Source organism: Bos grunniens, chromosome 6, assembly GCF_055505025.1.
Source record: "Bos grunniens cultivar Pamir isolate PY7600 chromosome 6, Bosgru_T2T1.0, whole genome shotgun sequence".
In the NCBI taxonomy this organism is placed as follows: Eukaryota; Metazoa; Chordata; class Mammalia; order Artiodactyla; family Bovidae; genus Bos; species Bos grunniens.
The window spans coordinates 2,156,912-2,179,212 of NC_141170.1; the positions used below are offsets into that span (position 1 = coordinate 2,156,912).

Consider the following 22,301-nt stretch of genomic DNA (forward strand, 5'->3'; position numbering starts at 1 on the left):
GGTGGATTCTTTATACTTTCAATCAGATCTTCTCCCTGATTTCATTTTTCAGGTGATTTTTATGGACCTGTGGTTACAAGAAAGATGCTAGTTTACAATTTAGTAAAATCGCTTTATGAGCAGCCATGAAATGAATAGCCATAATCTTCTGTTTGGTTCATAAGAGGAGGCAAGACTTAGCTCAGCATTGTTCTGTAATTTGATCCCGCTTCCAGAGTGCCCCCGCTGAGTGCCTCAGACGAGTCCAGGAAGAGCTGCACCGTGGGGATGGTCTCGATGATCCTGACCCTGCTGTCGTCTGCCTGGTTCCCGCTGGATCTCTCCGCCCACCAGGATGCTCTGATCTTAGCCGGGAACTTGCTGGCAGGTATCGGCCCTGAGTTGAAACACTTGGCTGTGGGTAAACTCACCTCTGATTTCATTTGCGCGGGCACTGTGTGCAGGCATTGTCTTGGGTGCCCGGGCAGTAAGGAGGCAGTGAGAGGGCTGCGTGCTCAAATGTAGGAGTTCATAAGGACACGTGTCAACGCGGCGGGGCGCGATGCTCCCCATGGGGGATTAGGACAGGGACAGGGTTTGTCGGCTGGCAGGAAAGGGCACAGCGCGCAGAGTGCTGCACGGGACGTGGAGCAAGCTGCGTGTGGCGTCGGAGCTGACAGTTTTGGATGCCACGTGAGTGACGATGAGGATGGAGAATGTGGCCGGCGAGCAGTCTGTCTCCAGTAGTGAGAACTTAGTCCGTTTGCTCTGGGAGGTCACTGGAGAGCTTCATGAAAGGGACTAACAATCGGGTCAGTATTTTAGAAAGACCACTTGGCTTATGCGAATACAGATTGGAGAAGTTAGGGAAACTCGTAGTTAAGGCAAGATGGAGAGAGTCTGAACAGGGTGATGGTTGTGGCTTGTGTTGAAGAAACCAATTAAAAGAGAGTAACGGAGACAGAATCCGCAGGTCTCGATCGCCAGGTGAACTTGAGTTGTCTAGGTCAGGAAGGGGACTGTCGTCCTGGGGGTATATGAGGGTGGGTTCATGGCAAGTGGGCACACAGGGAAATGTCAGGTTCCTGTGGAACCCAAGGCATCAGCTGACCCCAGGGGGTGTCCAGCAGACACCCCATGTGGACGGGTTTGAGTGACTTGGTCTTGCCCCCTGCCCTGGCGCTGGGGGGTGACATGTGTGCCCGTATCGCAGCCAGCGCCCCCAGGTCTCTGAGGAGCTCGTGGGCCTCTGAAGATGAGGCCAGCACGGCAGCCACCAAGCAGGAGGAGGCGTGGCCGGCCCTGGGTGACCGGACCCTGGTGCCCATGGTGGAGCAGCTCTTCTCCCACCTGCTGAAGGTCATCAACATCTGCGCACACGTCCTGGATGATGTGGCTCCGGGACCCGCAGTGAAGGTAACCCCTCACCTGGGCAGCTCTTCCCGCAGCTCGCGTGGCGCGGGGGCTCCCAGACACGCGGGTCTCCCCAGTGCAGCCGCCTGCTTCCGGGCTCTCTCTAGCCCCTCCCTGCTGCCTCGGAGTCCATTCTGATGTCAGCCCTTAAGCCCCCGTGTCCGCTTTGCAGGCAAGGCTCCAAGGTGTAAGGTGACTTCTTAGATCTTGAATTGGGCAAGCAGCGAGCCAAGGTGCCCGTGCCTCTGCCTCCCACAGTGCGGGCTGGGGCTCTGCGTTCTCTCATGGGTGTGCACAGTGTGGACTTCATGAAGAGTCTGGGTTTGTTGCTGCCTAGCTCAGCTGCTTGTTGGCTGTGACCTTGAATAAGTCCCTTCATCATCGCTGAGCCTGTCTCATTTGAAATGGAGTTCGGAGCATTGCTCCCTACCCTGCTTCATGCCCTGGCCCCCGGAGGGTGTCCGAGTGCTCACTCTTGGAGGTGGCAGGCCTGGACTCCCAAAGCCTCCTGCAGCCCCTGTGGCCTGCTGAGGCCTCTCCGGCCTCTGGCGTTCACAGTGCTCCCATTAGGAAGTGCTGGGCCACCTCCCACCATGGATGATTGTCGTGTGGATTAAAGTAGACAGTGTGCGTACAGACTCTGAGCCCCACAGATGCAGATTCAAACAAAAGAAATGAATTCCATGGGTTGACTCTTTTCCACAGATGGGTGAAGCACACAATAGCCTAGTTCTCGGTTTTGTGTTGGTTACATTTCCTTCACAGTGTCTTGTGTTCTGTTTTAGGCAGCCCTGCCTTCTCTCACAAACCCGCCTTCTCTGAGCCCAATCCGACGGAAAGGGAAAGAGAAGGAGCCAGGAGAGCAGGCGTCTGTGCCTGTGAGTCCCAAGAAAGGCAGCGAGGCCAGTCCAGGTGTGAGGCCGGTCGGGGCGAGGGCCCGGGCTGGGAGGCGGGCAGGGTGGGGCGGGGCAGGGGCGGGGGCCAACTGTGTCACAGCGATTAGGACCCAACACTTCTGGTCAGGTCCGGGCTGATGGATGACGTGGAGTTTGGGGAGTAAAATGCATGGAACGAAACCACAGAAACGGTTTCCCCAGGTGTGGTTTCCGGTGTTAACTGCTAAGAGGACACAGAGCACACTTTGGCCTTGAGCACGTCTGAGTGTGGTGTTCTAATTATTCGGGGTCCCAGCCGTCTACAGGTGCCCGCCCTGTGCTCCCTGCGCCCTGCGCCTCCTCCCTTCTGCTCTTCTCGTTGATTTTCAGGAAGGGAGGCGATGTAGACGGCTGGGAACAGAGGTAGTGGGTGAGAATAATGAAGTAGGAAGTGGAAACCCTCCATTTGGAAAGGCCGCATAGGGAGGAGAGTGGGGATGAAACCATCTGAGTGAGCCAAACCTGAAGAATTCACAGATGCTAGCTGGGCAGCAGCAGCAGCAGCAGCAGCAGCGGGGTCTCAGGCCAGAGGGGCCAGAGTGCCCGTGGGCTCTGCCTGTGACAGGTGCCGTCTGTGCCCCTCACGGTGGGCATTGCGGGCAGGCGACTGGACCCCACCACACGTGGTCACGTGCCACCTCCCAGTGCTGGGGCCGCACGTGACTCTTCCATTCATTTCTGCTTATAAAGCGTTCATGTTGAGCATTTTATTATTGTTGGAAGTTTATTCCTTCTTTCAGCTACACTGCATGGCTTGTGGGATCTTAGTTCCCTGACTAGGGGTTGAACCTGGGTCCTTGGCAGTGAAAACACCGGGTCCTGAGCACTGGACCGAGAGGGAGTTAGTTTCCTGTATAAAGCATTTGAAAAGATGCTGTTTTCTAAGGATTGCAGTTCCACTGGGGATTTAGCATCTAAAAAGCTTCAGAACTATGCAGATTTAGTCATCAGTATGTGACTGGTCATCTTTCTGATGATTGATAAACTAAGGACCCCAACCACCCATCTGTAAGGCCTTGTAGCATTTTGTGTTTAGTACCAGCTCAGTGATAGCGTGTGACCCGCGCGGTCATCCGTGCATGCTCACTGCACCCCTGTTGACTTGCTTACAGGGCTCGTGACCTCAGTCAGCTGGGGGCCATCCCCCTGGTGCCCCTGGGAGCCTTGTGCTCTGGGGGGTTTTCAGATTGACTGAAGGCCCTTGAGCCGGTTGTTCCTCTGAATTGCAGCCAGGCCAAAGCAGACACCTCCAGCATCACGCTTGTCTTCTCTTTCTCTTTTTATTTTACTGTATTATCTTTGGGAGGTGCTCAGAGTCTACTAATGTTTAGTAGTCAGTCTCTTACTACTTCTAATTAATCAAAAAGGCAGGAAAAGGTGGCATTTTATCCTCAGTTCAGTCGCTCAGTCGTGTCCGACTCTTTGCGACCCCATGAATCGCAGCACACCAGGCCTCCCTGTCCATCACCAACTCCCAGAGTTCACCAAGACTCGCGTCCTTCGAGTCAGTGATGCCATCCAGCCATCTCATCCTCCGTCGTCCCCTTCTCCTCCTGCCCCCAATCCCTCCCAGCGTCAGAGTCTTTTCCAATGAGTCAACTCTTCGTATGAGGTGGCCAAAGTACTGGAGTTTCAGCTTTAGCATCATTCCGTCCAAAGAAATTCCAGGGCTGATCTCCTTCTAGAATACTTTAAAAATAATTGTTACAGGGATCTCTTTTAAACTTGGCGAGTGTGTCCTTTTGATGTGAAAGTGTATCTTGTCTGTGTGAAGCCTCTCGGCCACCTGAAACCTCGGGGCCTGTCGCCACAAACAAGTCCTCGTCACTGGGAAGCTTCTGTCACCTGCCTTCTTACCTCAAACTGCACGACGTCCTGAAAGCCACTCACGCCAACTACAAGGTACTGCTTTTGTAAAAATACCCTTGCTCTCACACATTTCAGGGGACTGTCGACATATTTCCTACAATTGTAGCTTACAGACATGTATAAGTGAGAGGGCCTTAGGGATATGAGTTACGATTAGCTTTTTCGGCTTTGTTTATGATAGCTTCCATCATACAAAAGGTTAGGATTTTTACTGGGAAAGTGATGTCTTTATGATCTACTGGTGCTGGGTCTGGGCTTCCCAAGAGCACCCACGTTCAGAGATCGGCTGGACGGACTCCTAGGACTCAGCACGTGGTCGCGCTCACAGTGCGGACTCCTCACAGCGGGGTAGGGAGGACACACGGCCAGCCCGTGATGGGGAGGATGCAGGCGGAGTCTGGAGCAACCTCTGCCCCCATGAGGCCACGAGGACCACACCCCCACCACTCACTAGAGCAAGTGTGCGGCCATGCTAGGAGAGGAAAGCAGGTGTCCCGCCTGAACACGCGCATCCAGACAGGCCGGCACAGTGAGCCCCCGGCTCTCAGGAGGGCTGGTGTCCGTCCAGCGGACGGCTTCCCGGCCGAGCTCCCAGATCCCCGGGCCAGGCCTGCGGGCGGGTTTCTGGAAGGACAGCCATCTCCTCTCTTGACTCTTCTGCATGGGTATATTTCTCATTCTGAGAAAGAGATTTTTTCCTTTTTCAGCAGTGGTTAGATTTTACTTCACTGAGCAAATTGCTTTCTACTTAGTGTAGTGTCTTTGCGAGGGTTTTGCCGGTTTTTATTTTCAGTCTCTCCCTCTCACCTTTGTTCTTACATGTTCTATCCTTGGACCTGATCCTCCTCTCCATCTGTTAAATGGGGGAAATTGCTGCAAAATTGACTTAAGCTTGGCCCTTTAGGATCTTAACTTAATACCTCTTAGACTAATTTAATATCTTGCCATACCCAGACTAAAAGGCTGTGTCCGGATCTGATAATGGTTCTTCCAGGGGTCCTAATGTGTGTGGAAGAGCTGTGCTTGTGCTCAGTCGCTCAGTCATGTCTGATTGTGACCCAATGGACTGCAGCCTTCCAGGCTCCTTTGTCCATGGGGTTCTCCAGGCAAGAATGCTAGAGAGGGTTGCCACAACCTCCTCTAGGGGATCTTCCTGACCCAGGGATCGAACCCGGGTCTCCCTCATTGCAGGCGGATTCTTTACTACCTGAGCCACCAGGGACACCCTGGTGTGGAAAAGGACTTACATTCAATTTTTTTTTTTTTTTGCTGCTTATCAGGTACTGGTTACGATGGGCATTAAGCATTTTTTCTCATTATGATAGAAGGTTAGGAATTATTTCTTTCAATAGTGTCAAATGTAAGTTGGAAGATGCCTTTGAAAATCAGTTTTTATGTAGCTATCTGGAAGAGTAATTTCCTTTCCAAGGCGTTTCCCCAGTGCTACAAGCAAACAAATAGAAGCCACCCCCACCCCACCCCCACCCCCACCAAGATGAGCCTTGGGCTGCCTGGTGGAGCACAGCTGCCAGCGCAGACCGTGGTTCTGTCTCAGGTGCCCGGGAGGCTGCCGCCCCAGCGATGCCTGTTCTCGTCTCCCTCCTCATCCCCCAGGTCACCTTGGATCTTCAGAGCAGCAGCGAGAAGTTTGGGGGTTTCCTGCGCTCTGCCTTGGACGTTTTGTCTCAGATTCTGGAGCTGGCGACGCTGCAGGACATCGGGAAGGTTTGTGTTTCCTGTCTTCTTATTGAGCTGTGGCTGCCACGCCTGAAATGCACCTCTGGGCCAGGTGCCTTGGAGTGGGAGCCCACCATGCTGGCACGTTTGGGAAGCAGGGAGCAGGTTCTTCAGTCTGGGCACCTGAGTCTGATTTTCATCTTAGCCTCGCGTTGAGGGGAGTTCAGTTTGTATTCTCTTTTCACAGTTGAATTAGAAAATTACTGGGTTTAAAACTGTTGAATCTTTTGCCTTCTCTGACCTGCTGCATGTTGAAAAGTCCAAGCAGTCACAGTGAGGGCTTGTTCGGTGGCGCTTTAGGAAGGAGCAGAGCTGTGCTTGAGGCTTGTGGACTTTGGTGCTGAGCCTAGTGACTAACCTCTGCCCGCCACCCTCCTGTCGTGGGGACCTGGTCAAGCAGACGGGATAGTTAAGGGGCCGTGCAGTGACTGCCCCTGTTGTGTCCACATCCAGATGTGACAGTCAGCACCTTGCCCACTTGCTCTGGTGTGTGTGGACCCACCTGTCTGGCTGGGGCATCGTGGTGTCTAATGAACTCCACAGTGAGTTTCCGAAAGCCCACGCTGAACATGGGCTACCGTGCAGTTCGCCGTGCTCGTTCTCCCCGTCTTTCTCTCAACGTGCGTGAAGCTTACCTGGTCTCAGTCATTGTACACATTGTCTTCTGTTTCTTGTCTCTTGTACTTTTCCCACATGTCAACTCAGAAGGGGGTGGAGGAGTGCTCAGTCCAGGGCTAAGTCTTCCGCCCGAGGCAAGGGCTCTCTGGCTCAGCCCGGGGCTGCGAACCCACAGGGAGAGGGGTCACTGTCCGGGCCTGTGTGAGCTCTGAGCGCTGCTCCCTCTGCCCGCCTCCTCCCCGCCCAGCGTTGCGGGGCCTCCTCAGGTCCTCTCTGGGAGGCCACTCTTCTTTGGAACCCTCACTGAGTCCGTTTCCCGGACTCCCAGCTCCTTCTCGACTCGGGGCTCCTGGTCTCTGCTCCGTCCCTCGTCCTCATGCCCCTCCTGGGAGCTCTCCGAGGGGCATAGTGAGCAGGGCAGCCGTTCGGCTGACCAGCTTGTTTCCCATCTCTCAAGGACTCCTGTCCTCTGGTGCCTGGTGATCACGGTCTTGGAGCTGTGGTTTCATGTATTATCTGGCTTTTTTGGTGGTTTGGCTGTGGGATAAATGTAGTCCCTCCTACCCCTTACTGGCTGGGAATGGGGTGTCCCTGTTATCCTGTGATTTTATGTTCTTGCCTGGGACTTGTTTCCTTGTTACCCTGGACTCGCAGAGCCAACAGCACCAGCCTCTTCTCAACCTGTTCTCAGTTTCTTAGCCATGCTGCGTGGGGCCACCCAAGGCGACAGGTCACGGTGGAGAGTTCTGACAAAACGTGATCCGCTGGAGAAGCGAATGGCAAACTACTTCAGCATTCTTGCCTTGAGAACCCACGAGCAGTATGAAGAGGTAAAAAGATAGGACACTGAAGGATGAACTCCCTAGGTCAGTAGGGAGTTCAATATGCTGCTGGAGATCAGTGGAAAAATAACTCCAGAAAGAATGAAGAGATGGAGCCAAAGCGAAAACAGCACCTGGTAGTGGATGTGACTGGTGATGGAAGTAAAGTCCAATGTGGTAAAGAGCAGTATTGCATAGGAACCTGGAATGTTAGGTCCATGAATCAAGGTAAATTTCAAGTAGTCCAACAGGAGATGGCAAGAGTGAACGTCAACATTTTAGGAATCAGTGAACTAAAATGGACTTGAATGGTGAATTTAATTCAAATGACCATTATATCTACTACTGTGGGCAGGAATCCCTTAGAAGAAGTGCAGTAGCTCTCACAGTCAACTAACGAGTCTGAGATGCAGTACTTGGGTGCAGTCTCCAAAGTGACAGAATGATCTCTGTTCGTTTCCAAGGCAAGCCATTCAATATCACAGTAATGCAAATCTATGCCCAAACCAGTAATGCTGAAGAAGCTGAACGATTCAATGAAAACCTACAAGACCTCCAAGAATTAACACCCAAAAAAGATGTCCTTTTCATCATAGGGGCCTGGAATGCGAAAGTAGGAAGTCAAGGGATATCTGGAGTAACAGGCAAGTTTGGCCCCGGAGTACAAAACGAAGTAAGGCAAAGGCTAACAGTTTTGCCAAGAGAATGCACTGGTCATAGCGAACACCCTCTTACAAAAACACGAGAGAAGACTCTACAAATGGACATCACCAGATAGTCAGTGCCGAAATCAGATTGATTATATTCTTTGCAGCCAAAGATGGAGAAGCCCTATACAGTTAGCAAAAACAAGATCAGGAGCTGAATGTGGCTCAGATCATAAACTCCTTATTGCCAAATTCAGACTTAAATTGAAGAAAGTAGGGAAAACCATTAGCCTATTCAGATATGACGTAAATCAAATCTCTTACGATTATACAGTGAATGTGACAAATAGATTCATTCAAGGGATTAGATCTGATAGACAGAGTGCCTGAAGAACTATAGACCGAAGTTCGTGACATTTTACAGGAGGCAGTGACCAAGACCATCCCCAAGAAAAAGAAATGCAAAAAGGCAAAATGGTTGTCTGAGGAGGCCTTACAAATAGCTGAGAAAAAGAGAAGCGAAAGGCAAAGGAGAAAAGGAAAGATATAAGCATCTGAATGCAGAGTTCCAAAGAATAGCAAGGAGAGATAAGAAAGCCTTCCTCAGTGATCAGTTCAAAGAAATAGAGGAAAACAACAGAATGGGAAAGACAAACGATCTCTTCAAGAAAATTAGAGATACCAAGGGAATATTTCATGCAAAGAAGGACACAATAAAGGACAGAAGTGGTATGGACCTAACAGAAGCAGAATATATTAAGAAGAGGTGGCAAGAATATACAGAGGAACTATACAAAAAAGATCTTTATGACCCAGATAACCACGATAGTGTGATCACTCACCTAAACCAGACATCCTGGAATGCAAAGTCAAGTGGGCCTTAGGAAGCATCACTATGAACAAAGCTAGTAGAGGTGATGGAATTCTAGTGGAGCTATTTCAGATCCTAAAAGATGATGCTGTGAAAGTGCTGCACTCGTGCCAGCAAATATGGAAAACTCAGCAGTAGCCACTGGACTGATAAAGGTCAGTTTTCATTCCAATCCCAAAGAAGGGCAATGCCAAAGAATGTTCAGACTACCTCACAATTGCACTCATTTCACACGCTAGCAAAGTAATGCTCAAAATTCTCCAAGCCAGTCTTCAACCTGTGAACTTCCTGATGTTCAAACTGGATTTAGAAAAGACAGAGGAACCAGAGATCAAATTGCCAACATCCGTTGGATCATCAAAAAAGCAAGAGAGTTCCAGAAAAGCATCTATTTCTGCTTTATTGGTTACACCAAAGCCTTTGACTGTGTAGATCACAAGAAAATTCTTCTGTGGAAAATTCTTCAACAGATGGGAATACCAGACCACCTTACCTGCCTCCTGAGAGACCTGTATGCATGTCAAGAAGCAACAGTTAGAACCAGAGAGGGAAAAGTGGTTCCAAATTGGGAAAGGAGTACCTCAAGGCTGTATATTGTCACCCTGCTTATTTAACTTCCATGCAGAGTACATCATGAGAAACGCTGGGCTGGATGAAGCACAAGCTGGAATCAAGATTGCCGGGAGAAATATCAATAACCTCGGATATGCAGATGACACCACCCTTACGGCAGAAAGTGAAGAAGAACTAAAGAGCCTCTTGATGAGAGTGAAAGAGGAGAGTGAAAAAGTTGGCTTAAAGCTCAACATTCAGAAAACTAAGATCATGGCATTGGTCCCATCACTTCATGGGAAATAGATGGGGAAACAGTGGCTGACTTTATTTTCTTGGGCTCCAGAATCACTGCAGATAGTGACTGCAGCCATGAAATTAAAAGACACTCCTTGGAAGAAAAGCTGTGACCAACCTAGACAGCATATTAAAAAGCAGAGACATTACTTTGTCAACAAAGGTCCGTCTAGTCAAAGCTATGGTTTTTCCAGTAGTCATGTATGGATGTGAGAGTTGAGCTATAAAGAAAGCTGAGCGCCAAAGAATTGATGTTTTTGAACTGTGGTGTTGGAGAAGACTCTTGAGAGTCCCTTGGACAGCAAGGAGATCCAACCAGTCCATCCTAAAGGAAATCAGTCCTGAATATTCATTGGGAGGACTGATGCTAAAGCTGAAACTCTAATACTTTGGCCACCTAATGCAAAGAACTGACTCATTGGAAAAGACCCTGATGATGGGAAAGATTGAAGGCAGGAGGAGAAGAGGACGCAGAGGATGAGATGTTTGGATGGCATCACCAACTCGGACATGAGTTTGAGCAAGCTCTGGGAGAAGGACAGGGAAGCCTGGCTTGTTGCAGTCTGTGGAGTTGCAAAGAGTCCAACATGACTGAGAGACTGAGCTGAACTGAACTTAGTTTCTGGATTTCCCTGGTGGCTCAGGTGGTGGTGTCGGCTTGCGGCGCAGGAGACCTGGGAATGCACAGAAAGCATTCCAGGTGTATTTGTTAAGAGACAGGATTATTAGATAGCTTGTGATATGAAAGACTCTGGTTGAATTCTTCCAGTTAACACTTCTTAGTTACCTGCTATGAGCGGTGGCGTGGAACAAACTCAACCCTGCAGAGTATACATACAGCCTTGGACATCTGGTCCAGGGGAGTTAATCGGAATATTCAGCATACATGGGCCTGAGTATATGAAGTGAACAGAAGTCTGTCACTGTTTAGTGCAGGAAGTTGCATCAAACGAATGAAGCGAGTGGCCTTCTCCCTGTAGTTGATGTGCCGCGAGCAGTGGCTGGAGGCCACGTGGCTGTGAGGAGGGGCGGCCGCTGGCAGTCGTGGACCGGCTCTCGTCCCCAGGGCGCCTTGTCTGTCGAGAGCTCGCGTACGAGGCTGGGAAGCACCTGTGAGGGCAGGCGTTTGAAGGCAGTCGTGGTGGTCATCTTTGCAGGCTGTCAAGACACATCCAGGACTTTTTGTGGCAAATCACACCTGACGTAATATGTGTTGCATTCAGCTGACCGTCTGCAGGTACCCCTGAGATGCAGCTCCCCTGTGGACTCTGACCTCCTGCTCTGAGAACGGGGCTGGACGCAGAGGGCGCGGCAGATCCTAGATGTCCTGTGTCTGGACGAGTGAGCCAACGAAGGCATGAATGTAGAAGCGCGTGAAAGGAAGGCCGAGAGCCTGGGTTTCAGTGCTTCATACTGTCTCTGGCTGTGATAAGTGAGAGCCTGCTCTGAGTGTCCTCTGGTGTTGATGGATGTTCCCAGTTTAAATGGAAGCACTCCTGTGTGCTGTCCGTGTGGGACTGCGGCAGCGAGTGGTCTGTGACTCACTTCCTTTAATGCCTCACACTTCTCCTTTCCAGTGTGTTGAAGAGATTCTGGGATACCTGAAGTCTTGCTTCAGTCGAGAGCCAATGATGGCGACCGTGTGTGTTCAGCAGGTAAGCAAGGAGCTCCCGGGAAGTCCTTCTCCCTGCACGTCGCTGGCGCGCAGCCTGGCGCTCAGGAGGTGTTGCATGCGGCAGCTGCACCAGCCCGCCTCTGCTCGCTCGTTCTCGGGCCAGGAGGCTGCTTGTCCCCTGCGCCCCTGGAGGAGGGGCTCACCCTTGGGGACAGGCTCCCATCCCCCTCCTGCTGTCCGAGCGCCCCTCCCACGTCCGTACGGCCGGAAGTCTTGCTCGCGCATCCAGTTCGTTTCAGGTGGACTCAGTGCGTATGTGGGGAATTCCACGTTAATTCGACTGTCAGTGACTTCAATTCTTCTGCTCCAGTTGCTGAAGACTCTGTTTGGAACAAACCTGGCCTCCCAGTTGGACGGCCTGTCTTCGCACGCCAGCAAGTCGCAGGGCCGTGCGCAGCGCCTCGGCTCCTCCAGCGCGCGGCCCGGCTTGTACCACTACTGCTTCATGGCACCATACACCCTCTTCACCCAGGCCTTAGCGGACGCCAGCCTGCGGAACGCGGCTCAGGCAGAGCAGGACCAGGACACCGCAGGGTAACCTTCTGAGCGCCCCCTGTGTTCTCCAGAGCTCTCTGCGGTGCTGAAGGCAGGGCCCCCCCTTCAGAGAAGCGTGTAGCCCAGTGAGAGACAAGGGCCTGGGGTGTTCCCATCTCGGCGGGTGGGGCTGGGCTGCGGGACAGGAGAGCTGACGAATCAGCAGACCGGGAAGAGGGTGCGTGTGTCTGACACTGAGGGCACGTCGCTGCAGGGTCAGGTCCTGTGTGTTGCTGGCGCCCCGGGGGCCGCTCGGGTGGTGCAGCTGTGCTGGTGTACAGAGGACTGGTGGGTGGTGTGTCCCAACTTCATGGATAAAGATCTCTTTCCACTTAATTTATGGCTGTGTTGCACTTCCCCAGTGGCTCAGGTGGGAAATCATCTGCCTGCAGTGTGGTTTGATCCCTGGGTTGGGAAGATCCCTGGGTTGGGAAGATCCCCCGGAGAAGGCAATGCAACCCACTCCAGTACTCTTGCCTAGAAAATTCCATAGAGGGAGAGCTGGTGGGCTACAGTCCATGGGGTCACAAAGAGTTGGACGTGACTGAGCGACTTCACTTTCTTTTTTGCTTGCTTTCTTTTTTTAGGATGTCTGGAATTGCAGTAGTTGTTTCTTAAATTACTGTTAATTGTTAATGCATATTTGAGTTACTATGTAGTAGCAGTAGAACTCCTGGGTTTTTGTTACGTAGATTTAGAGTATTTTAGGAAAATGTCCATGTTTTGGGCTTTAATTGGTGATATACAGACTTTTTCTAAGTCTCAGGACTGCTATTGGTGCTAAGTCGGTTCAGTCGTGTTCGACTTTGTGTGACCCCATAGATGGCAGCCCACCAGGCTCTCCCCCGTCCCTGGGATTCTCCAGGCAAGAACACTGGAGTGGGTTGCCATTTCCTTCTCTAGTGCGTGAAAGTGAAAAGTGAAAGTGAAGTCACTCAGTCGTGTCCTACTCTTCACGACCCCATGGACTGCAGCCCACCAGGCTCCTCCGGGATTTTCCAGGCAAGAGTACCAGAGTGGGTTGCCATTGCCTTCTCCGACTAGGGCTCTTTAAATTTTTGTCTAATATGGGAAATAAGTAAAACAAGCAAATGTCTGATCATTGTCATTTAATATTACATTTCTTGAAAAGGGTATTTGCTGTAAAAGTTTAAAGAAATCAAGCTATGCCTTCTGAGTCTCCGAGCCTTTTCCGAGCCTGGCGCCTCCAGCCCCTGCCCCCGGGGCTGCGTGACTGTCTGGCAGCAGTAGCGCTCTGGCCCAGGTCACCTGCTGCGGGTGACGAGCCATGGTGGTCCGCCCACCACAAACTCAGTCCTGTCTGATGGCATGCTCAGTCGCTCGGTCGTGTCCAACTCTGCGACTCCATGGACTATAGCCCACCAGGCCCCTCTGTCCGTGAGATTTTCCAGACAAAAATACTGGAGCGGGTTGCCATTTCCTTGCCTGACTAATCTTCATTAAAAGAAGAGCTTGATGCCACTACACCTAGTGGCTGTTGAAGTCCTTTTGACCCTGAAATGTTCTGATTCTGTGAGTTGGAGTTAGCTTGACCTGGGTCTAGCTGGGGACACAGGAGAGTATGTAAGGGTGTTCTTTGCTTGCCCTCTTTCCTACCTGGCAGGTGGTTTGACGTCCTCCAGAAAGTGTCGACCCAGCTAAAGACAAACCTCACCAGCGTCACAAAGAACCGAGCAGACAAGGTAACTGGGAGCTCCTCAGGTTGCGGCTGGAAGCGGCTGCCGCTGAAGACTCACTTGCGTGCTCTTTCTCCTTCGCAGAATGCTATTCACAATCACATTCGCTTGTTCGAGCCTCTTGTTATAAAGGCTTTGAAGCAGTACACGACCACCACCTCCGTGCAGCTGCAGAAGCAGGTGCTGGACCTGCTGGCGCAGCTGGTGCAGCTGCGGGTCAACTACTGCCTCCTGGACTCAGACCAGGTGTGACACTGCGCCTCTGCTCTGCCGTACCTGTTCACGATGTAGTGAAGGTTACCTGGGAAAGACGCTGGAATCTGCCGTCAGGAAGTGTGCCTTTCCTTCCCGCATTGGCTGCTGCCTCTCCTCTGTCTCACCCACGGTCGGGCGCGGAGGCCTGGCCTGCGGAGCCTCGGCAAGCTCGGTGCCCTCAGCTGGGCTCTCCAGCCTTCACGCTCCTGCAGTGGTTCCTCCCATCTACCCACCTGCCCCCACCCCAAGAGTAATTTGAATTTACGGTTTGGGGGGACATCTGTGCAGAATCCAGAGTGTGGTTTTAAATAGCTTATGAGGAACGGTTGCCAGTTTCAAGCTGTCACCTGTTGCAAAGGCGTGTGGTCTGTCGGGCAGCGGCTGGCCCCTGCACCCCAGCTGTCTGAGCCGTCCCGAGGGTCCTCACTCGCTTCCACTCCGTGGGCCCTCACCCCCGCACCCTGCTCTGGCGTGTGCGACTGTGGAAAGGCAGATCCCTTCATGACGTGAATTCTCTGAAAGCAGGAGTCAGGCCAGCCAAGGTCACCCCAGGGACAGTTGTGTTTGGGGCGTCAGGATGTGACCATCCCTGTTGGGCTGTGACCGTGGGCCGCTTTCCTGGGCGAGATAGGAAGTGTTCTGAGGTGGAAACGCTGCAGCTCTCCGTTTGCCCCTCAACGTCACCGTGTTGTGGGTGCTGTGGCAGCGTCGCTGCCCTGGGGAAGCTCGACGGAGAGGTAACCCCGCTTTCCCTGCAGTGCTGCTGGGGGTCCACCCAAGGGGAGGGGCCTGGGGGCTTTGTGTTGGCCAGCATCTTCACCACCCTGCTCTCCGCGCTGGTTTTCAGGAGGACATTCTCCACAGAGCTGTTTTCCTTCTCTGGGGAAACGCTCCCAGGGGATGGTGGTTCTGTCGTCTGGGGAGGGGACACCCTCATCCGCGGTGGGATGGCTGTGGCCGAGGGGAGGCAGGCGTGGGACCTGCCGTGGGGCTTCCCGGGAGGAAGCAGGGCCCGGCGCGGGCTGGCTCCACTTGTCGGAGCCCAGCAGGCGCCTTCGCAACTCCTCCTGGAGACCAGTCGTCTCGGTGGTTAGAGGCCCCTCCCCAGTCTCAGGGTCGGCTGTAGGGTCGGCTGCGGTGGCGGCCTCCACGAGCAGGGCAGAAGAGTGGAAGAGGCCCGCGGTGTGCCTCCGCTCAGCGCATGGCTTACGGAGCCGCCGCGCGCGTCTGTGTCACACCCGGGCAGGGGGAGCCGGAGGTGAGCTCCGAGCGTCAGGGTGGAGAACGAACACGCGCCTAAAGCTCGACACGGGCGTGAGCAGTCCCGGGTGTGGCCTCTACTCACAGCCATTGCGCCCCCAACAGCCCTGGGTGCCCGGCCCCTCTGAGCGCTGGTGCTGTGGGCAGAAGGTGGGCTCAGCTGGACGTCCTGTCCCTAAGCCAGCTCAGGATGCCCAGGCGGCCGGGCGTGCCGCAGCCGGACCAGCGGGACCTGTGCTGCGCCCTTTGGGGGCCGCCTGGTGGCCCCTGGAGCTTCTCGTTTGTTTCTCCCAGGAGGTTTCACCTCAGTGTTGAGTAAACGAGTTTACTTACAAGTGTCTTGAAACTATCTAATCTGACCGTAGCATACATTTGAGTTCTTGTATAGAAGCAAGGTTGTCTACCGTCAGGAAACTTGTCAGAGGTCTATACAGATGAGCGCCAAGGAGAGTAACCTTGTTTGCACATTTTAATTACTGATGTGAAAATTGTATTTCCTGCCTGTAGGTGTTTATTGGATTTGTGCTGAAGCAGTTTGAATACATTGAGGTCGGCCAGTTCAGGTAATTGCATTTTGTTACTTTAGACTTCTTGTCCTTGTTACATAATTACATATAATTTTATTTTATTTTCATCCATTTTATTTTTTTGGCCACACCAAGTGGCATGCAGATCTTAGTTCCCTGACCAGGAATTGAACCTGTGTCCCCTGCAGTAAAAGTGTGGCGTCTTAATCACTTCCTACTGGGGAAGTCCATACGTGTAATTCTAGATTTTTAAGATGAATGTTTACTTTAAAGATCGCTGGGTGTTTTTGCCAGGCACTGTGTTTAATGAAAGTCTGATCAACGTGCTGTGGATTTTTGTTTCTCTTGAAAATTAATGACTTAAGTATCTCAAGCCTTGTTGGGAGGTCGTTCTTCACCTGACATTTACACGTGTTGTCAGTTTTCATTTCAGATTTTAAAGCATTTAATTATAATGGTTTTGCTAAATGAAATCTTATTTGAGATAACAGTAATTTTTTTCTAATCTTACAGAAAACAGCATTAGATATGGTTATCTCTAGTAACTTTACCTTGCTAGCCTGTAAGGTTTTAATACTTCATCCTGTAAATATAATTGAAAATGAAACTCCTTTAGTTTCTAAGCCACTTAGTCGTGAGGGAAGTGTGGTGCAGAGGAGTGTCCTGAGCGGCCCGTCCGCCCGCCTCTCCCCCTGCCCCCGGGTCTAGAGGCCCGGGCTCTTGTTCTTGGGTGTGTCACCCTGACCATGTGATTGGAGGCAAGTTACCTTTTCTCCTTTGGGTGCCAGCTTCTTCAGTGGCAGGGTGAGGGGCAGATGGAGGCGCCCTGGGCTGCGGTGATGAGGGTGCCTCCCTCAGGGCCCTCACTGAGCCCTGCCAGCTGCCTAGCGCCCCAGCGGGCGTGGGGGCCCCACCCCAGACAGGGACTCGAGATGAGGGTGACAGGACTGAACCGGGTGCCGAGGATCCGAGCGCTGCCCCCCACCCCACACTCTCCTGTTTCTCATATGCACGCTCTCCACTTTGAATCAGGAGTGTTTTGGGGCTGTTAATACGATGATGTTTTTTCATTTTAAAAGGATGTCTTTGGATGTTTCTGTTTCTAGGGAGTCAGAGGCGATTATCCCAAACATCTTTTTCTTCCTGGTATTACTGTCTTACGAGCGTTACCACTCAAAACAGATCATCGGGATCCCTAAAATCATCCAGCTCTGTGACGGCATCATGGCCAGCGGGAGGAAGGCAGTGACGCACGGTAATGGGGGGCGGGCCTCTCCCTGGCTCTTTGGTCTGTGTGCTTACACTGCCTCCCGCTGGCTGTGCGCGTGTGTACTCTGGCCAGAGGTGTCTGAAGAAGGGAGTGTGGTCCACCTGGGTACAAACAGCGCACGTGGAGTCGGCCATAAATACTCTTGTCTATCCACATGAAACAGAAAACTTTAAAATCCAGCTTCTGTAAGGCCACTGGGTTTATTGCCCAATGTCCTGGAAGGTACAGTGTGGCCTTGATTCAGGACCTTGTTTTGACTGCCTGTTTCATAGGAGCTAAAGTGAGGTCCACAGAGAGCGACCCGCAGCCCAGGCACCTGCTGCCGCCTGGCGCAGTGAGGCTGTGCTGTGGGGAGGAGTGTCACCCCTCTGACTTCCTCCCAGCTCGCCCTGCTCGCCTTATGTGGCGCTGTCGGCAGAAGCCTGGAGGCCTCTGCGCGTGGTGGGGGCGCCTCCTGTGACCTCTGCTGGCTGCCGCACCGAGGTCCCCCTGTGCTGTCCCGCGGCGGCGGACCTCCCAGGCCGGGGGCGGGGGTACGCAGGGCTCAGCTCCTTTCCGCCTCCACGCTAGCAAGGCGGCCAGCCTACTGTAGGCCCCTGTCCCGGCCTCGGCAGAGGGGCCCTGACTGCGTGTGCCTGGGCCCTGGAGCTGAGAGTGCAGGCCTCACTGGAGGGGCGGCTGAGGCTTCCCAGACCAGAGGGAAGCAAGTTCTTTGTTTGGAAAGAAAGTTGATGGACAGTCAGACCTTATTGTCTCCACTACAGAACCTGGTCATCTGTGGGAAACTCAGCCGGTATGTGTGTGTGAGTGTGTGTATGAGTCTGCATGTGTGTGAGAGAGAGAGAGTGTGAGAGAGGCTGAGGGTGAGAGTGTGCCTTTCAGTAACTTGGTGACTTGGCCTGGCTGATGCTCCTCAGTGAAAGGCCTTCCTAGTTTACTCCTGAGGGTGTGTTCGGCCAAAGACTTCACTTTGCTGTTTTGAGTAAAGGCGCGCCTTGAGGGGAAGCCTTAGTCTACCGAGAGACCGAGTCGAGTTGCTTGAAACACTATAGAAGCCTAACCCTCCCAGTGTTTTCTGTGGGAAGAGCACCTGTGCTCTTTTCCGGTGACTGAGCAGATGGTGTATGAGGTTAGGGTGCTGCTGTTGTTTAGTTTAAATTCGACTTTTGAATTTGTGTCACTTTGTGTCAGAAGTCATGTTATGTCACAGAAGTCCTAGTTTTCAAAAAGATTTCACAACCTTGTGAAGTGTCAGGGAAGACCCTTGACCTTCCAGGATGGCGTACAGATAATCTCCGTGCACTCCTGGGTAACCTGAAATTATCCCTGATCGCCGAGTCGAGTGTGGATCAGACCTCTGTTTCTTGGAAATCATCTGGAGGCGTCAGTGTCGTCTCCCGAGTGCCTTCTTAGTGTCCTTCTGTGCCCACAGCCATACCTGCCCTGCAGCCCATAGTCCACGACCTCTTCGTTTTAAGAGGAACCAATAAGGCTGATGCAGGAAAAGAGCTTGAAACCCAGAAAGAGGTGGTGGTGTCGATGTTACTGAGACTCATCCAGTACCATCAGGTAAGGGGTGGGGTAGGGGAGCAGGAGTGGCAGGAAGCCTGCGGTGGCCCTGTCCGCTCGTCAGCGAGTGTGGCTCTGTGCCAGCCCTGGGCTCTTGGGCAGTGGGGAGACACTGCAGGCAGAAGGCTTAACGGGGTCTCTCTTTAAGGCCCCACGCCTGGCCGACGGTCATAAGTTCAGTCAAGGTGGTGGAGGACCCTTTTCCAAAACAAGGACCAAAAATCAGTCAGCAGCGTTGATCACGGTGCTGGAGTTCTGAGTAACTGTTTTGAAAGATCTCAGCCTGAAGTGATTTAAACACTTGTTTGTACATGTATTTACCACCGTGTTGGTGGAGGACCAGAGTCTTTGCACTGATTTCTGGCTCTGCTTTCCTCCAGGTACATTTGGAATTTCAGATGGTGTGAGGCCGTCTGAAACCTGGCATTTTAGAGAGCCCTCTTCCATGACTGGCAGGGGCCTCGCCCTCATGGTCTCAGTAATCCCTGTTACTGTTTGTCTCTGGCACAGATTGTCTCACAGAAACTTCTATGCATTCTCGTTTTGCTTAACCTAGGTAATATTTAACTAAATACTTAGCGTTGAATTAAATCCCGTAGGATTAAAAGTACAACTTCCATAAGAGGGTCGAGAGCCAGTGCCCAGCTCTTGGCAGGCACATGGGCTGGTGTCCCGCGCGTCCGCAGCCTGGCTTACGGGACAGAGCGCGGCTGGCCTTGGTTTGGGAAGACGGGCCACAGCGCAGACTTGCCTGCCTCTGCGTACGTGCCGCTGGGTCCTGGGAAGGGAGAGGCCGCTGTGGGAGGAGGCGGCCGGGCAGGCTTTCCAGGGAGTGGGCTCCGCCTGGAACATGGCATTTTATAGACTGGGCTGTAGACTGTCTCTGCGATTAAGCATTTTCAGCTTTGCAGGCTGCCTGGCACCTGCATCTCTCCCTGTCTGCTGTCATGTGAGCGCCGTCCTGGCAGCAGGTTCACGGTGGCCCCATGCCAGCAAGGCCGTGTTTATCAAGCAGGCGTTCAGGGGTCTCTGTTTAGGAGGGATCACGACCAAACTGGGGCTCACCCACGGAGAACTCTTCTGAAGTAAACCGTCTTCAGGGGGAGGGGAGCTTTGCAGAGCGCAGAGCAGAGGGGAAGGCTCACGGGAGCCGGGGACCCAAACCGTCTTCAGGGGGAGGGGAGCTTTGCAGAGCGCAGAGCAGAGGGGAAGGCTCAGCCGGGGCCCCTGCGTGGCGGTCCGGTCCTGCCCCTGTGCTCTGCCCGAGGCCGACAGGCGCCCGGCTTTCCTCTGGTTGGAGCCTGGGAAGGCCCGAGGCGTGGCCGCGCTGGGTCCGCCTGGTGTGCACGGCGCCTGGGGCGTGCGGGCCGGGCTCAAGCATCTGGGCCGTCCCCGCAGGTGCTGGAGATGTTCACGCTGGTCCTGCGGCAGTGCCACAAGGAGAGCGAGGACAGGTGGAAGCGGCTGTCCCGGCAGGTGGCCGACGTCATCCTCCCGATGCTGGCCAAGCAGCAGGTGCGTCCCCCCCCCGCCCCCACCTGCGCCTCCCGTGGGGCCAGCCTTGGAGCTGCGTGCTCAGGCTCACTCCCAGCGGGCGCGTTTCATCGGCGTTAACTGTGCACCGGGGCCAGTGCGGGGCCCGGGTCAGAGACGGCCTGGCGCCCACGCGCCTCGGGGCTGCCTCCTTTCCGGCTCACCCTGCCTCCCTCCTGTTTGCTCTGTCAGGGAGGGTTTTCTCTTGCTGCTTACAGAGTAGCTTAGCAGTAAGCCGACACTTAGGATCTCTGGTTGAACGGTGCCATCGGTGGGCCCCACGCGTGCAGGGTTGAGGGCGGGACTCCCTGCCGGGTGCAGCACCACCTCGGAGTCAGCAGCAGGGACATGCCAAAGACGGTCACTCCAGAGGCCGCTGCCAGGACACCCTGCCTGCCGCCGGCACAGCTCTGGCTGTGAGGTGCCGTGGGTGCCGCCAGCAGGTGCCCGTCAGCTCGTCCAGGTCGGCCAGCTCGGGAGTGAGTGCTCTGGGCGGTGCGGTGCCCATGGCTCTTGGTGCTGACGGGAGCGGGTAGGCCCTGTCTTCACGGCATCAGCTGCTTGCTCTGCTCTCGTCACAGACTGTCATCCTGAGGCCGGGGTGGGGGCCGGGGAGCGGGGTCATGGCGTTTGGTAAGAACAACAGATACACAGGATTTTTTTGATGACTGGCACCTGACATGTGGCTGCGGGATCTCAGCTCCCGACCAGGGATTAGACCCAGGCTTCAGGCAGTGGAAGGATGGGTCCCAGCTCCTGGACCACCGGGGAGGGCCTGACAAGACGCAGTTTTAATGAGTGGGTGGCTCCGCTGTTTGCAGCTGGCCGAGGCATCCATGGCCGCAGGTACGCGTCTCCAGGGTGGGGCTCCGTGAGCTCTGCACTCCTCTCACCGCAGACACTGAGGAGGCAGCGGGCCAGGGCCGCAGTGCGGGGTGAACGCGCAGCATACCTTCCCCTGCAGTGGCACTGTGTGCCGGGTGGTCTGTGGGCCAGGGGCACAGCGCAGGGTGCATCCGCACGTCCCCCCACGACCACGCCTGCCCTCCTGGCCCCGGAGGATGCTGGCCTAGGGCTGGAGACAGCCAGCACAGGGCCTGGTTACTGTCTGTAGCGTCTGACGAGGGTTGTGGAGGGGGGACGCGAAGGACGTGAGGGTGACCTGAGCAGATACCTGGGGAAGCTCTCTCTGGGGGAGCTGTGGGAGAGCCCTCAGGGGGCTTGGTAGGAAGGGGGGCAGGGTGAATCTGAGAGCTGAACAGGCGGTCAGGGTAGGGGTAGCGGAGAGAGCCGCTCACAGCTCAGGGCCTTCATAGACCCGGGCATGGGGACAGAGGGGCAGGAAGGGGCACCTGCTGGACGCAGCTCGGATGCAGAACCAGCGAGCTGTGCTGACAGCTTCAGTGGGCGTGAGAGGAGGGGCAGGTCAGTGGCTGCAAGGTGATGGCTTAGGGGCCACCTGGATGGAGCGAGATTCAGGGGGAGCTCAGAGCCTCATCCGCATGTGTTGGGTTGGGAGAGCAGGTCCCCGAGGAGGCTGAAGCAAGCCCCTGGGGTGCCAGCCTGGAGGGGGCGGGGGCACTGCGGGCCAGGGTGGGTGGGCAGTGGGATGCGGCCGAGCCCCGGAGGCGTGAGGGGCCCTGCGGACCAGACGGGGGCGGGGCGGGGAACCGGAGGAGCAGGCGGCACGGTGTTCTGAAACCTAGGAGAGAAGGCACTCCCCGCAGCCGTGGCCATGTGCACCCTGTCAGCAGTGACGGGCTCAGCGGCAGGGTGGCGGGCGAGTGCGCTGTGTGCACACTCAATCGGGACCATTCTGCATCCTTTAAAAGTAACCTTAAGGTTTGAAACCCGTTCTTCATTTATTTTTTAGTGGAAAAAAAACAGAGACATAATACAATTTTTCGAAACAACTTAAAAACTTCTCCACAGGTACAGGAATGTGGAGGAAGTTAAAGAGAACTGCACTAATTTGCGAACGTCGTCTGCTCGGTGGTGGGGTGGGGATGGAGTGCAGGTGAAGAGAGTGAAAGAAGGTAGAGGACAGAGAGTGACGCCCGTGTGGGGGAGCTGCGCGTGCAGGAAGGGGTGCAGCAGGGGCCGGTGTGACGCCCGTGTGGGTGAGCTGCACGTGCAGGAGGGGGTGCAGCAGGGGCCGGTCCCCGGAGCGTGGTGACTGTGGCAGGCCATGCGGGCTCAGCTGAGTAAATCTCATACTTGGATCTATTTGAATTTGTGCAGA

At 54.0% G+C, this 22,301-nt stretch overlaps 1 protein-coding gene across 6 annotated transcripts in view; it reads left to right on the top strand.

Annotated features, from left to right (window-relative positions):
• The window catches only part of HTT (huntingtin), a 127,559-nt gene that overhangs the window by 66,454 nt on the left and 38,804 nt on the right, over positions 1-22,301 (top strand). For all 6 annotated transcript variants that reach the window (XR_015165073.1, XM_086404555.1, XM_086404556.1 and 3 more), the window contains 13 exons: positions 216-367; positions 1,193-1,395; positions 2,178-2,304; positions 4,102-4,229; positions 5,811-5,921; positions 11,317-11,394; positions 11,725-11,948; positions 13,573-13,651; positions 13,730-13,891; positions 15,668-15,723; positions 16,794-16,942; positions 18,390-18,526; positions 19,925-20,041. Coding sequence is in view for 5 of the 6 variants with exons in the window: in XM_086404555.1 (XP_086260681.1) it covers positions 216-367; positions 1,193-1,395; positions 2,178-2,304; positions 4,102-4,229; positions 5,811-5,921; positions 11,317-11,394; positions 11,725-11,948; positions 13,573-13,651; positions 13,730-13,891; positions 15,668-15,723; positions 16,794-16,942; positions 18,390-18,526; positions 19,925-20,041 (1,723 nt within the window). In the remaining variant the exon portion in view is untranslated. The remainder of the gene's footprint in view (positions 1-215; positions 368-1,192; positions 1,396-2,177; positions 2,305-4,101; positions 4,230-5,810; positions 5,922-11,316; positions 11,395-11,724; positions 11,949-13,572; positions 13,652-13,729; positions 13,892-15,667; positions 15,724-16,793; positions 16,943-18,389; positions 18,527-19,924; positions 20,042-22,301) is intronic.